This window comes from Spermophilus citellus (assembly GCF_964194105.1).
Source record: "Spermophilus citellus genome assembly, chromosome: 1".
Taxonomy (NCBI): Eukaryota; Metazoa; Chordata; class Mammalia; order Rodentia; family Sciuridae; genus Spermophilus; species Spermophilus citellus.
The window spans coordinates 117,203,658-117,220,294 of record NC_138182.1 but is presented as its reverse complement, the minus strand read 5'-3'; the positions used below and the strand labels follow the sequence as shown (position 1 = coordinate 117,220,294).

General features: G+C 40.1%; 1 protein-coding gene and 1 pseudogene across 2 annotated transcripts in view; both read right to left on the bottom strand.

Annotated features, from left to right (window-relative positions):
* LOC308647923 (olfactory receptor 2T3-like) overlaps positions 1–16,637 on the bottom strand; it is a 668,743-nt pseudogene that overhangs the window by 437,489 nt on the left and 214,617 nt on the right. The gene's annotated exons all lie outside the window — the stretch shown is intronic.
* On the bottom strand, positions 4,553–5,491 carry LOC308655801 (olfactory receptor 2L13-like; the record flags this gene model as incomplete). The annotated part of the gene is made up of 1 exon (XM_081306081.1): positions 4,553–5,491. One exon carries the CDS (start codon positions 5,489–5,491, stop codon positions 4,553–4,555), a length of 939 nt encoding a protein of 312 aa, XP_081162207.1.

Sequence of the window (16,637 nt, the reverse complement as noted above, 5' to 3'; positions counted from 1 at the left end):
AGAGAGACATTTACAGGTTTTGAACACGGAACAAAAAGTACTGCATTAGAGATGAGCCAGTTTTTCTGGAGGCAGATACTCTCCATTCCTCCCCTTCCCCACTTCCCTTCATGCAGCCAGGGAGGGAAGCCCTGGCAATGAACTTGGCACCTGGGAGCCTGTGTAAGAGTGGGAAGTGGATCTCAACAGACCCAGAAAGGCAGCAAGTTGGTGATGGAAAGATGCTGAGCGTCTCTGAGTGGGCTGGGGATTCCCAGGTCTGAGGGCGCCCTTGGCTGCTGGCAGCTGGTGTAGGCATCTGGGAGGAGAACAGACAGTGTCCAGACTCCGCATCTGCACTCCAGGCCTGACCTGGGGAATGTGCATGTTGTGGAGTATGTGCAGCCTGTGCAGCAGGGACTGGGAAGGTTTCTGAGCCTGGGCTCCAGGGGAGTGTGCCGTGTGTGTGTGTGTGTGTGTGTGTGTGTGTGTGTGTGTGAGATGTTTCATTTTTTATCAATTTTGTTCACTCATCTGTTATTTTGCCCTGCTCTGGATTTGGAGTGGAGGTTTTTGTGAGTTGGTTTTATATTGAATTTTTACTTTTTCGTACCTTAGTGTTTGTTTCTCTTATTCCTCCTTCCCTTTATTCCCTCTCTAAGAGTCACATGCTCTCATTCCCTCATTCTTTATTTATTCTATTATTTTAGTCACTTCTTTAATCCTCCTTCCTTGTAGCCATCATTTACCACCATTCTCCTGCTTATCCCTGTTTTTTAAATATTGTTTTAAAGAACTTAACTCTGCTCTGTGCGAACTGTTTAGTGAGTGTCACTTCTGCCCCCAACATTCATGATGTTCTGTTATTAACATGACCCAGGCGACACCTGGTATTCGGTGCCAGATCTAGTTTGTGGCTGTGTTTTGCTGTTGCTTGGGTTAAATGTTGACAAACTATTCTGCTGTGTGTGGCCATTAGTAATATAGAGGTCATTTCAAGTGCCAGACATTTATTTTAAGGCTGTATATTGGTCACCACCATAATTATTTCTTGCCCCCCCCCCCCGCCTTTTCCTAAGAGCAGCTGGGAAGTAATTGGGATGCTACAGATTCACAGCATAGAGATTCTATATCTGAGCTACCCTCACATCTCTGCCAAGTAACAGCCAATCTCATTGCCTGCACAAACTGGTCTCTCTCAGACTCCAGCAATTTTTTAATACATAGGATAGTGGAGACAAAGCCTCAAACCAACAACCAGGTCTCAAGTAGGAACATATAGAGGGGGACCTCAGTTCAAACTCACACACACAAAATGGAAAAGTTCTAGATGTAAGCTCTAAGAAGTTGGTAGTATTGCAGCGGCACTCCAAGAGTAAATTAAAATAGCTGTCTGATATCAGCAACTTGAGTGGAACTAGAGGTTGAAATTAACACCAAGATTATTTTGAATTCAACTGAAAGTATCACCAATACATTAGATTGTGTAAAAATTAACCTTTGAGCACAGAACTGAAAATAAGATACCAACAACACAGAAGAATACATGGAAAATTACTATATATCAAAGGCCTCGCTCACACACATGAGATCAGGAATCCATTTCAATAGATACCCAAGTCCAAGACCCCTGAAAGCATGAGGAAATAGGCAAGCAAGTTTCCACCCAAAATTTATAATACCACAAGAAAGGAGCTCACAGATATGGAAGTTGGTGAAATTCCAGACAAAGTTTACAAAAATTAATTATTTAATTGTTTAGTGAGCTAAAGTAAGATTAAAGGAATAAATGAAGAGACTAAATGCAGAAACACCATTTAAATAAAGAAAGAAATTAAACACAGAAAAGCCCATCAGAATTCCTGGAAACGAAAGACACAATGGAACCAATAAAAATTCAACTGAAAGTATCACCATTACATTAGATTTTGAAAAAAAAATAATAACCTTTGATCACAGACTGAAGGCTGGTATATTACCTTGAAAACTTAGAATACAATAAAGAAAAAAAAATAACAATGATCAAAATATTTAATAACTTTGGTATAAAAGCAAGAGGCCCAATTTAAGAATCATTGAGATAAAAAATAAGGGAAATATGGGCTAATGGCATTAAAACCCTTTTCAGGAAACAAGACCAGAAAATTTTCCTTGTCTTAGATATCATATGGAAAATCATACACCAGATTCATTAAGAACACCAAAGAGACAAAGTCAAAAAAGGAACCTCTTCAAAGCATATCATAATCAAAATGTCTAACAGAATTTAAGGAAAGAAAATTAAAAGCTGCAAGAGAAAAATATATCAGATCACATTTAGAACTAAACCAATAAGACCCACTTCTGGATTCTCAACTCAAACCCTAAAATCAAGGAGGGCCTGGAATGAAATAGCTCAAGCCCTAAAAGAAAACAATTGGCAGCCAAGATTGCTCTATTCAGCAATGCTACCCTTCAGAATTGAAGAAGAAATAAAAACACTCCATGACAAGAATAAACTAAAATAATTCATAAGCACTATGCCAGCACTACGAAAATAACTGAAAGATACGCTACACCGAGAACAACTCCTGGTCCAATACTCTCTGGTACATATTTAAGTAGTTAATTGGCATATCCATGGTCTTGAATATAAATAAATTCTAGTAGTATGAACAGCAAACATAAATAAAATAATGGAGACATTTCGTTCAATGACTTCTGTACAGATATATTATTCAGGATTATTAATAAGACTTAGAACCTGTCAAGATCATTGTATTGTCCTGTGTAACTAATTAAAACAAATAAAAAAAGACTTAGAACCCAGGGAAGCAATTACTTCATGGAGTAGTTGACTTATCAGCCACTAAATACTGAGTATTTATAGCATTGTAGTGAACATAGAAGTAAATGTAAGTGACCCAAAAATTGAAGGTCATGATATCCTGTCTCTAAATTAAAAAGGAAACAGGGCTAGGGTTGTAGTCCAGTGGCTATGAATTTGTGGATTCAATTTCTGGTACAAAAATATGAATACATGATTGAATGAATGAATAAAATGGAGGCTAGTCTGACATTTGGGCTTCAGACTAAACACTTTCATTCAATTGCGATCCATCTAGGTAATTATAAAATCTTATTGTTTCCTAAATATTTTAATGTTTCTCTTCTCCTCCATTAGTATAATTACTGCTCTTACTTTCCATAATATTTTCTAGTTACATTCAAACTGACATTTGAATCTGATTATATCAGCCAGGGTTCTTTATTGAAAGGAATGAAGCAAATTAATTTCTATTAAAACAGAAAAGAGACATACTGAAAGGTATCTGATGGCCCCTACAGTCTTCAGAAACACCGATCAGTCAGGCTAGATGTGTACACATCAAGAACATCCCCAGTACATGTGTGAGATAGAACAATAGAGGATGTCCCTGGTCCAACAGCAGATGATTGTGCTGATGCCACACCACCAGGTCAAGTGACCTCAATAAATCCCATAAGCTCCAATTTGGTGAAATGGGATAGAATGTGGATGGAGAGTTACCTCCAGGATGGAGCTGGGCATGTGGCCGATGGCTCATGGAACTGAACAGGCAGGCAGATTAGAAAGCATGAGACCCAGTGATACCTGCAGACACAGGCTGCCTGTGAAGCTGGGGAGGGCACAGCCATGCACATGAGAGAGGCATACCATGTTGACTGCCCAGGTGGTGGGAAAGAAGACCCCAAAGAGCTGCTCAGAGGAGGCACTGGTGATAGGAGCCAAGGAGAACCTCCTAATGGAGTCAAGGATCATGGATGCTGCTGGTCAAATAATTTGAAAAGGGAAGTAAAGGAAAAGTGCAGCATCTGCCCAGGGCATAGAATGCTCTTTACATAGCACATGCCAGGAGAATGATCAGAGATGTGGGTGATGGTGGATTCCAGGAGCTGCTTAGGGTACTATATTGCTACAAGACTTACAACTGAAATTTAAAGGAAGTGAATGGCTATTTTTAAAGGTTGAGAGTATACAATTCTTTGACACAAGACCAGGAATCATGGTCAGAAAATGAAGCCACATGTTTCTCTGAAGGAGAGGACATTAGTCACCTAGAGGCCCTATAACTTCATAAACACTGGGCCACATATGTTTGTGGGACACTTGATGGATCTATAGTCTGAGTAGCTGTGAGTTGTGAATATAAATTACACACAAGATTTGACAAAATAGAATGAAAACAAAGTATACAAGCAATAATAATTTCATGTGATGCATGTAGACATAACATGTCAATATCAGTATAAATATTATTACATTTACTAATATATGTAAGAACATGTACGGTATTGTATGCAATAATTCATAATAGCAAAAAATAAAATGTAATTAATATTTGCATTGTAAATTTTAGAGTGCTTTGTTTGAAATTAAAATACTAATCATTATATTAGTTTATAATGTTCAGTATATTATTTCAATTAATTTTACTGATAAATGTCACTAGAGACATACATCATTGCACTATAGTACTGTTGGTCAGTGATGCACGGGAGTGTTCCAGTCTGCATGGAGAGAAGCCATACAGAGGAGCAGGGATGGCCGTGGTCACTTCTTCCTGGGGGGGAACATACCCCACACTCTTCTCATGGCCCCTAGCACCTCCTTGTTTCTTAGGCTGTAGATTATGGGATTGAGCATGGGAGTGAGGATGGTGTAGAAGACAGCCAGGTTCTTATCCTCTGCTGGGGAGCGGAGATTCTTTGGTCGGAAATAAGTGTAGGCAAAAGGTGCACAATAAAATGTCACCACGGTTAAATGTGTGGAGCACGTGGTGAAGGCCTTTCTTCTTCCCTCTTTTGAGCGCATGTGGAAGACAGTAAAAATGACCCGTCCATAGGACACAGTGATGCAAAGGAAAGGGACAATGAGAAACAGGCCTGTGCTCACAAACACCGTGTACTCATAGACCCAGGTGTCCACACAGGCCAGAGGAACCATGGCTGGGACATCACAGAAAAAATGATTGATGGCCCTAGACCTGCAGTAAGGAAGATGAAGGATGTAAAATGTGTGTGCTACGGAGTTGATGGAGCCCAGTGTCCAGGGTACCAGGATCATCTTCAAACACATGCTTTTACTCATGCGGATGGGGTAGTGGAGGGGGTGGCAGATGGCCACAAAGCGGTCATAGGCCATGGAGGCCAGTATTAAACCTTCTGAGCCAGCCATGGTCAGGAAGAAGAACATTTGCACACCACAGCCCAGGAAGGAGATGCTCTTCTGGCCAGAGAGGAAGTTGTATACCATCTTGGGGACGGTGGAGGAGATGTACATCAGGTCCATGAGGGAAGGCTGGCTGAGGAGAAAGTACATGGGGGTGTGGATCTGGGGGTCCAAGAAGATGAGGGCAGTCATCCCTGAGTTCCCCAAACAGGCGAGAACAAACACAGAGATGATCAGGAGCAAGAGAAGTAGGCCAGTTTGGTTTGGGGGTAACAACCCCAACAAAATGAAATCACTTGAAGTTTTGTTCCATTTCTCCATGAACAGGCACTGCTTTAATTTTCTTAATAGAAATGTAAAGGTGCTGGAGTTGTGGTTCAGCGGTAGAGTGCTCGCCTCGCACATGCAAGGCCCTGGGTTCGATCCTCAGCACCACATACAAATAATAAATAAATAAATAATAAAGTTTAAAAATTTTTGTTTAAAAAAAAAGAAAAACAAAAACAAAAACTAACCAATAAACATGATCAAATAGAAAAGGAGAATAAAAGAGATTAAGTTTATTAGTGTTTGTTTTGAATGCATTGTCATCCATACAACAACACAGATTCTGTTCAATAGATTTTTTATATAAGTAACTTTATGCTTCAGATAACGAATGTGTAGTAGTTGCTAATATGTGTCTGTCTTTTTCCCCATTTCTTATTGGTGCATTACAGTTGGACATAATGATGATGTTTGCTGTTACATGTTTTTATAGGCAATACAATATGGCTGAAATCTCTCCCTAGAATGTTCCCCATCTCTCCCTCCCACCAACTTTCCAGTCCCTTTCCTCTACTGATCTCTGATTTTCATGAGATTTCCACTTCCCCTAAGTTTCTTTTCCTTTTCTCTCTCTAGCTTCTACATATGAAGGAAAACATATGACTCTCAATATTTAGAGCTTGGCTTCTTTCCCATAACATAATAAACTCCAGTTCTATCCATTTTTCTTTAAATAAAGTTATTTTTTCTTTATGGCTGGATAAATAGCTTGTTCCATAGTTTGGCTATGAGCTGTGCTGCTATAAACATGGGTATGCATGTATCACTGCAGTATGATGACTTTAATTCTTCAGTATAAATACTGAGGAGTGGTAGAGCTGGGTCATATGGTTGTTCAATGCTTAGTCTTTTGAGGAACCTCCATACTGTTTTCCATTTTGGTTGTACTAATTAACAATCCCAAAACTGTAAAAGTGGTTCCTTTTTTTCCACATCCTCTCTATCATTTATTATTTTGTATTCTTGATGACTGACAATCTGAGTGGTATGGGATAAAATCTTAGTGTAGTTTAAATTTACATGTTCCTAATTGCTAATGGTGCACTAGAAGACATAGGGAAAAGCCCACACATCTCTATTCATCTGATCCCTGACACAGTGCCAATAACATATATTGGAAAAAAGATGGTCTTTTCTACAAATGGTGCTGGAAAAACTGGTTATCCAACATGGAAAAAAAGAGATACAAAACCTTATTTCTCACTCTACAAAATTCAACTCATATTGGGTCAAAGATTTAGGAATCAAACCAGAAATTTTAATAGAAGAAAACATGGGGTCAACACTCCAGTATGCAGGCAGAGGCAATGATTTTCTGAATAGGACCTCAAAGCTCAGGACATAACACCCAGAGTTCATAAATGGTGTTCCATTAAATTAAAAACTTTCTGCACACACACACACACAAACACAAAAGGAAATGATAAGGAATGTGAAGAAAGAAAGAGAGAATAGAAGAAAATCTTTACTAGGTATTCTTCTAACAGATGTCTGTTATCTAGAACTCATAAAGAACTCATAAAACAGTAGCAAAAATAGCTCAATTAATAAATGGGCAAATGAATTAAACAGACACTTCTCAATATAGGAAATACTGTGGCCAACGAATATGTGGAAAAATAATGTTCAATAGATTTTGATATCAGAATTAAAAATTGCTTTCCCAGTTCTTTCTGGTAACCATCTCAAATTGAAATAAAAATTCTACTCCCATATGCAACAAATACAAATGAAAGAACTGAGGAAGTCCTTCCTAGATAATGCTGGGCAGGAGCATTCCTAGGACTATGCACCAGGCTCAGCCCTGGAGGAAGCCAGGACCCTGCTTTCCCAGCTCCCCAACTCAGCATCAGGTTCACCACAGACATGGCCTGTGGGGCACAGAAGTGCCCTGTGTGCTTGAGTCTGCATCCTCAGTGACCTCGCCTCCTCCACACCTTTAGTGCCTGCTCTCCCCTCCCCACTGGCACTGCTATAGCTGAGTAAGCCAGGGTCTTCTCCCAGGTGCTGTGCTGTTCACCTCCTACACAGAAGCTGCTCAGCTGGTCCTAGAAGTAAGTCATCATTCAAAAGCATCTCTCTTAAGTTGTGAAGGTATCATGAGTCCTATATGATCAACCTTAATATAGTATATTCTTTGGATACTCTTTCCTAATGTGGTTTTCATTTGTGAAAACCTTACAAACTAATATCAAATATTAAGGTTTTTATATACATTTTCCTTTTCTTCTTGGAAGCAAATTACATATGATGAAGTTGACCGATTAAATCATGTGCAATATTTTTCATTGTATATTCACAATGGCAAACTAGAACTAGAACAGTAACAGAAATACAACATGGGTGTGGATAATGGAATCTCATACAGGGACAGACTTTTTGCGTATACAAAAAACTTGCATGTGCCATAACTTACATGAAAGTTTCTTTTCATTACTTCATTTATTTTAATGTGATTTTTGCACTATTTTTTAAAATTTCCCAGATAATTAGAAGAATTCATGGATGTGAAGAACAACATTCTCAAATACAGTTATGCCTTGGAAGAGATTTGGCATCATATTACTAATCATTTCACAATAGCACATTCAGTAACTTGTGAGTGATTTACTGTGTGTGCAATAAAGCATTCAAAGTAATTGGTGTAATGATTACTCTCCTCCATAGGATCAGGCCTAATTCTAGGTCAGGCACATGGGCCATGGAGAGGATGTTTCTTCTTGTCCTGCAGTTTAGTTTCCCAAGTTACAAGCAGGATCTGGCTCTGCTGCTGAGCTGCTCACCTAGGAAGGAACGTGAGCAGAGGCAGTGTCCTGACTGTAGCTTACACGTGTGTGCACTTGCCCTGTTAAGACTTAATTATGTAGGGGAAGTAAAATCATGATTATTTATTAATCATTTAGAGTAAAGAAACCAAAATGAGAAGAAAATGAGGGAGTTCCTCTCCTAGGTGATATTGTTGCTTAGGCTGGTCTTTGGGAATGTGCATCTGCATCTCAGCCCTTAACAGCTTCTCTTCTTCTCCTGTGCCATCTCAGATCTGGCAATTTCATTTTCATTGTTTTTATTCTCACAAATATTTATAAAATGAGAACGTCACATTTCTTATATCGCTGGTATGTGTTTGACTTCTCCCTGTGTCTAGTCTTAGAGAGATTTTCACTTTATGTTTGAGCTCTTCCATGGGGATGCTGCCACAGACTACTGTGGATGTTAATTTGGATTAGTGATTTTCAGACAGGAAAGAAAAGCAACCAATAGTGTGTTGCCATGATTCATCTCAGTAAGTAAACAGCAGTGATTCCTTGATATACCGTAGTACACAGGAATACAATTGCAAAGGAGAGCTTTTCACATAAGAGGGGACACATTTTGAAAGCTGTCAGGTTGACAAGCACTGAGAGTAAAAAGTGGTGCTCAGGAGCACAGCATCACTTTACCTGCAGAGCAGTGAGATCTCAGGCTTCCTGTGCCTCCAGAAGGTCTAGAGCCAGAGCTCTGACCTCACAGAGAAGGAAAACACAATGTGTCCAACCGTGAGATCCATTGATGCCTTCAAAATGTGCTCACCGCTTTTGTCTGTAGCAGTGCTGCTGGGCATCAACAGGATTTAGTGGTTAAAATACACAAGATCCCACAGTCTGGAGCTTTTATTCAGTGGGTGACACAGACAATAGAGCAGCAGCCCAAACACATGCTGCAAGGTGTGTGCACATTAGTGACAGCAAGAACAACAGAGCAGGGAGGAAAGGACAGAGGGACAGCTGGGCAACATCACTGAGGAAGCCACTCCAAGAAGGTGCTGCTGGGACCTTCAGGCTCTGGACCACTCTGCACAGACTGAGCAGCAGGACCAGCCCTGGAGGGTCATCAGGGCAGCAGCAGAGACAAGAGGACTCTGGAAGCTCAGGCCCCAGGGAAAGTATATAGGGATGGGAGGGCTCAGACTCTGCTCTGGACCAGGAGAGAGGCCAGTGAGTATGGCATGGGGTCAGGTCCCCTTCTGGAGCTCACACAGAAGGATCTGGTTGAGCAGAGAGTTTACAGGAGGAGCCCATGGCAGAGAGTGGGCAGGGGGTAATGAGGACAGCTGGAGCTACCCTGGTTTAACAAAGAAAGCCAAGCATGCCAGGGACCCCAGCACAGATGGGTGCTGCTTAGGGACAGTGTGGGACCCACTGAATCCTCTGTCGCTGCCTCCGGCTCAGAGGCTCTCAGTAGATCTGCTGATCAACTGAATGAAATATTAGCTTCAGAAGTAAATTAGTAACAGTGACCAAACTAACAAGGTGTGACTAGATCATTTCATAAAATAAACCTTAACACACACCCGGGTTTGTAGGGCACAGAGCCATCGGGGTGCTTTCCTCCTTTCATTGTTTAGTCCAGGTTTAATTTCAACCTGCTGTTTATGTCTTCCTTGGGCCATTTTTGGAGTTAGGCTATGTTTATATTAAGATTATGTGATGTATACTTTACAGATTAAATAGTTTTGATGGTAGTTACTACAATAACTAATTTTGCAACATTAAAAATTTTCATGTGTTCAGAGAATGGGCCAGAATTGTTACTTTCAGGAACCTGTACACCTTGTAATTGAGCTGTTATGATCTGGAACATTTGGGTGGTACATGTGGGATTATTTTCATTGATTACCAGCAACTTTTTTTAAAATTAGGTATGGAATCTTATTTCTTACAACACAATCATTTAAACACCACATTTTTTTGCTGTATTATACTTTGGAGAGAACTATTCCTGTGGATGCAAGGTGGGTCATCCTGCAAAGCCCATTGCTCAAGTATATAGAATTTTTAAAAAAGAAAAAAAATGAAAATCCAATTTGACAGAGCCTGATACATGTAAACATAGCAAGTGTTGGTCTCTGAGTTTACCTTGCAAATGTTATGAATATTGCACAATTTTGAAATGTTACAGAGAATCAGCCCAAGACAACCCAGCAATTTGTCTGAGCCTCAGATAACTCAATCTCAGCATTTTCCTATGAGAATTCTGAGGACAGAATTTAGGGGACAGAAGTAAGTGAGCTCTGTGTGTTCAGCACATAGAAGGTCCTGAATGTGAGTCCATCTTCTCTCTTCCTTCCGTATGCTAAACATTGAGAAGACTCAGGCTCAGAGAAATTTGTTGTCCCAGTGAAGCTCCAAATCCTTCAGAGCAGCACGTTGTATAATTTTAACAGGTTCACATGGCCTCATTTTACCTTTAAATTCACCCTTAGCTTTTCCAGTTCGTTAAGGAAACACCATAACAAACCACTTTTCTGTTCTTTGTGCAACAAAAAGTGTGTGAACTCGTCTCCAAACTATTTCCCTAATTTAATTTTACCCAAATCAACTGAGTTCAATAATATCATCTTGTCTTACCTTGTCTGAAGTGCTTGATTTTGTATTTTAAGAGAAGTAGCTTTATCATTAAAAGAATCCCCACTGACAGTGGATTGAACTCAAAATGTTTAAACAGCAATGTTCCCACATAGTCAACCAGGCTAAGGAGCTAGGTCCTGCCACTGAGCAGTAGCCCTGGTTCCCACCAAATTCTCCTGCCACAATACATTAAGGGCACCTGGAAAGGAATCCTCAGAATACATTCAGTGCTCACTGCTCCCACCTCTACCATCATCTTTATGCTGAAATCCCAAAGCTCTTCACCTTGTGAGTGTTCCCCGTGTGGTTGCTCACACATCTTCCTTTGCTATTGCCTTGTTAAAGCCCAAACGAACTAGGATATGCCACACTTACTTCGTCAGGTTCTACAAAGGGCAAGGAAGTTTGAGCTGCTGCATTTGGTGTACACAACCTTCCTCCAGCAAACCTTACATGTCCTCCCTTTGCCCCTAATTGATCCTCAGTGTCCAAGCCCACAGGGACAGGAGCCTTGGCCATTACACCTGACTTTGATGATGTAGAAATGGACTCAATTCAAGCTGAGAACACATTCTTCAACACACTCAGCTCTGCAGCTCTGGCCTGCTGCCCAGAATTAGTCTCAGGAGAAGATGGAGTGCGGGTAGAAGATATTTAGTAATGTTCACCAAAATCCTCTGATTTCCTAGGTTAGAGATCTAAGGATCAACATGATGAAGGGGATACTTAGTAATGTTCATTTGAGTAATTCACAATGGAAATATTAGAAAATGTAAAAAATGATATATTTCTATGCCTGTCATCATATCATATAAGAATGAAATTACAATGAACAGCAAGAAAAAATATGGAAATGATAAACACATGGAGGTTAAAAATATATTTAAATAATGAATGAATTATAGAAGAAAAAATAGAAACAATTTAGAACATATATACAATATATTAAATTCTCGGGGACAGCATGAATGCCTCATCATAAGAAAGTTTAAAGCATTGAATGCTTACATAAAAACAGAATAATAATAATAATAATAATAAGAAGAAGAAGAAGAAGAAGAAGAAAGACAGATCATAGATGAATAATCTAATGTTACACATCAAAAACCCAGCGAAAAAAGAACAAGCTAGTTCCAAAACCAGTGGAAGGCAGGAAATAATTAAGATGATAACCATAATTCAAAAAATTAAGAATAAAAAAATGCAAAGGATGAATGCAACAGAATTGGTTCTTTGAAAAACTAAAGAAGATGGATAAATCTTAGACTTACTAACTGAAAGAGACAGAAAGGACACAAATAACTCAAATTTGAGCTACAAAAGGAGATATCACCATAGGCACTGCTGAAATCCACAGGATAATTAGAAATTCTTTTGAAAATTTATACTCCAAAAAATCATAAAATCTAAAAATATTCTGATAAATTTTTAGCACTGTCAGCTACCTCAATTGAACCATAATGATATGGAAAATGTGAAAAGACCACTATCAAGCAATGAGACAGAAACAGCAATTAAAAATATTCCAATGAAGAACTGCCCTGGTTCAGATGGATTCTCAGTCATGTTCTATTAGACCTTTAAAGGAAACCCAATGCCAATATTCCTCAAGTAATTCCATTAAATATAAAAAGTGGGAAGACTCCAAAATTCATTCTATGAAGTCTGTGTCACTTTGATAACTAAACCAGACAAAGATACATCAAGAAAATTAAAGTATAGATTAATATACCCAGTGAACATAGAAACAAAAATCCTTAAAAATATCAGCAGACTGCCTTCAAAAACACATTAAGAGATAGTGTACCACGATCAAGTGGGTTTCATCTCAAGAATTCAAGTTTTGTTCAATATACACAAGTCAATATATTTAATTCATCACATCAACAGAATTAAGATAACAATCACATGATCATCTAAATAGATATAGGCAAAGCCTTTGACAAAATGTAGCACCCATAAATGTTAAAAACACTGGAGAAACTATTGATGGAAGAAACTGTAATTTTAAGGGCTATATATGACAGATTCAAAGTCATTATCGTCTAGAATATAGAGAAAAAAACAAACACATTTCCTTTAAAATGAAAAATGGGACAAGGATGTCCACTATCACTCTTATTCAATAGAGTTTTTAAAACTCTAGCTGAGGCAAGAGAAGGTCATTAAAGAGATATAACTAGGCAAGGAAGAAGGGAATGTATCTCAATTTGCTGAGGACATTTTCTTACACTGAGAAGACACAAGAAACTCTACCAGAAGAAATCCATAGTAATCAGGGAAATGCAAATCAAGACTATATAACAATCACCAAAAATACGAACAATAATAATTTTGGTGAGAATGTGGGGGGAAAAGTAAATTCATACATTTTTGGAAGGACTGTAAATTAGTACAACCACATTGGGAAAAAGCATGGAGAGTCCTCAAAAGTATAGGAATGAAACCATCTTATTACCCTGTTGTCCCACTTCTCGGTATTTATGCAAAAGAACTACATTGAGCATGCAGTGATACATGCCTATCTATGTGCAAGGCAGCACAATTCACAAAAGTCTAGTTTTGGAACCTATATAGGGGCCCATGAACAAACAAATGCACAGAGAAAATGTGGCTTTCTTCAGCATAAAGAAGAATGAAAATAATTTACTTGGTAAATGCATATACCTGAAACTACCATGTGAAATGAAATAAACCAGACTCTGACACTTGAGGGTGTTTTCTCTCATATGCTGAAGTCAGAGGGAAGTAATAAAAATAGAGAAATGACTCCCTGAAAAGAGAGGGGAGATCAGTGGGAGACTAAGGGGATGAAGGTTGGGAAAGTGGAATGGGAAAGGGAGGAACTAGGGAATAAAGCCAACCAAATTGTTGGAGGTAGATGTACGAACACATCTCCATGAATAACGTCTTTATGTATGTATAAAGCACAATCAACCAGTCAACCAATCAATAAATGAAAGGAAGACCAGTAGACTAGGGGAAGGGGAAGAGGACAGGCAGGAGGGGAAGAAAAGAAGATATACTGGGACTGAAATGGAGCGAATTATATTCTGTATATGAATGAAAATTTCAGCCTGCCCCTCACTATTCTGTATATCTATAAAGCCGTAAAAAAATATTAAAAAATGACACCATTGTGGCAACATATTACATGATCATCTATTTTTTGTGGATTATGTAAGTTCTGTGTTTGTACTAAATAAAATGTGGAGAGAAATCCAATAATAGAATTGTTTAAATCCCCAGCTCAAAGCTATTGGAGAATCTGACAGTTTCAATACCTGTCCTTACAAATTCTTTCTCTTTTTCTGGAGGCAAATAAACCTGAGGAGAACATAATATTTGGTGCTGAACATGACCTAATTTATGTATGTGTGCAAGTTCATATGATATACCTAGCCTAATTCTCTCTTTAGATCAGAAGCCAGCTTGTCACAAGTTACGAAGGATTCATTTCTGTTTTCTGTAAAATATTAGGATGTATGGCCTGGCTATTAGTTGATGTTGTAAAGCTGCTTGGAATGCCTGCCCATGCATTGAACTCACCCATGCCCAGTTTTCCCTGACCAGATTAACAACCCTTTCCTAAACTTTAGTGACGCCTCATAAATCCTAGCCTTCCCTGCCAGATGACGACCCTCTCTGAGGCTCTAACAACCTTTATAAATTCTGATGTTGGGTCCAGCAAAAATGTGAACTAACTTTTGGGTGTTATGCTCCTCAGAGTTTTGTTATCTGTAACCCCACTTTGTGTAACTTTTTGGGCTATAAAGCTGGGCTGCAAGGAAGCTGCGGTGCAGTTCTTGGTTCCCACGATTTTGATGGAAAAGGCAGCCCGGCTGTTTGAAATAATAAGCTTACTTTAATTTGATTTTAATTGGAGTCAGTGGTCTTTTCTTGCATCGTGGTCTAACATAGATAGAGAGGAATAGTGTTAGTGCTATTTTCACTGTCTAACTAGGGGATTAGAGCCACAGATAAATTTACAGCACAACTCTGCTAACTTTGATTTTATCCCTTTGTAGAAGAAACTCAGTTTTTTGCTAAAGACGGGTGGACTATGTAAGTATAAGTTTGATGTTGGCCAAAAGTGGAGTTCACCCAGGATATCCTCATGTCCCACCCAGTCATTCCAAAGTCCAGCCTAAATTTCAGTTATTCAAGGAGTCTCTGCTTGGCTTTGTCCCCTTCAACACTGCTCCCTGACCCCTCATCCTCATCCCCACTCTCGTTTTCCATCTGGAGGCTTTGGCAGGGTGGGGGTCCTTCAGCATGGACACCATCCACCCTACAGTATTGCAAATTTCCTCTGTGGAATGGGGCTACACCCTGTGCCTGTCCGCCCTCTGTGGTCTTTGGAGGGAGGGACAGCAAGCACGTCTCCATATTTAGGGGCTTCACTTGGTTCCTGGAGCTTACTCAACATCAGCAGGTGTTGTGAGTGAGTGAAAGTGAGAACGAGAGAGCTGACTTGCAAGGACAAGGTGGAGGGAGACCAGACTCTGGAACACCGGGTTGAAATTTCACTTGGTCTCACATCATGCTCAGACTCTGTTGTTTGCTTTTGAATTTCAGTTTGAGGCAATACTACTCCTTAAATTATCCTTGATTAAGGAACAGAGGTGCCTGTGACAGGAGGCCTGACGGGAAGCTCTATGACCCTGATAATCAGAATCCATTCTCCTAACTTGGTGTAAATTCTTTATTAAACTTGATCAAAAGTAACAGATTTGGAAAGATAAAATATGGAAGACAGTCTTGGGCTCTCTGCCAGGCCTCTATGAGGGCTTGGGCCCCTATGTGTGGGCACAGAGGCTGCCCAGGGAGAGAAATGGGTGGGTGCCAGGTGAGGGACAATGAGCCATGGCCAGGGCCAGATGCTGCTTCCACCTAGGAAGAGTCTCTCCATGACACTGACCAGGTGGGAATGCTGGGTGGGAAGTGGCTGTGTCTGAAGATGGGTTTTGAATCTTTAGAGGAACTGGGTCAAGCTGGGATAAGGGATGAGTGCGAAGGGCTTGAGGCCACCTGGGAGGAATGCAGAGGGCAGCCTCCAGCCCTGTTCATGCCTTGGGGCCCCTTTCCTGCTAGGCTGTGAGTCATCTGCCTCTGTGCCTACCAGCTGAGGGGTAGGTGCTGTCACCAGACACAGGGGAAAGGAAGGTAAAAATGTGTAGTGAGGGCAGCAGGGACAGAGGACTCCCACCCAGGGGAGGGCCATTGTCCAGCTCTGGCACTCACACCCAGCTCCCTCCAAGATCCACAGGTGGAGAGCAGCTCTCCTATCACAAGCAGCATTTCAAGGTAACGTTCTCATAACCCTCCTAAGTAGGGTGCTTCTGTTTGTATGTTGTTACCTTGAAATCTTTTTCCCCATACAGTGTCAGGGGGGAAGCAGAATAAAATGCTCAACACAGCTAAAATGGGTGGCACAGAAAGCCAGAGACAGATGGGGACCCAGAGCTCAAACCAGGGCACCTGGCATCTCCAAGCATCCCAAGCAATATCTCTTTTTTTCCCTTTTCTTAAGGACAGTACCACACCCTGAATATGCCTCAGCTTCTCAAAATGTAAGTTTGTTCTTCAACTTTATCAAAAATATCCCCATTTGTGATTTACCTGTGAAACTTACACTGGGTACTGTCTGAGAACAGAGTTTTCTTTCTGCTGACACTACTGAAAATGCTGTACAGAACACTGAGAGGTGACATTTGAAGCTCCAGAACCTCTGCTAGTGCGGGGGAAGTGAC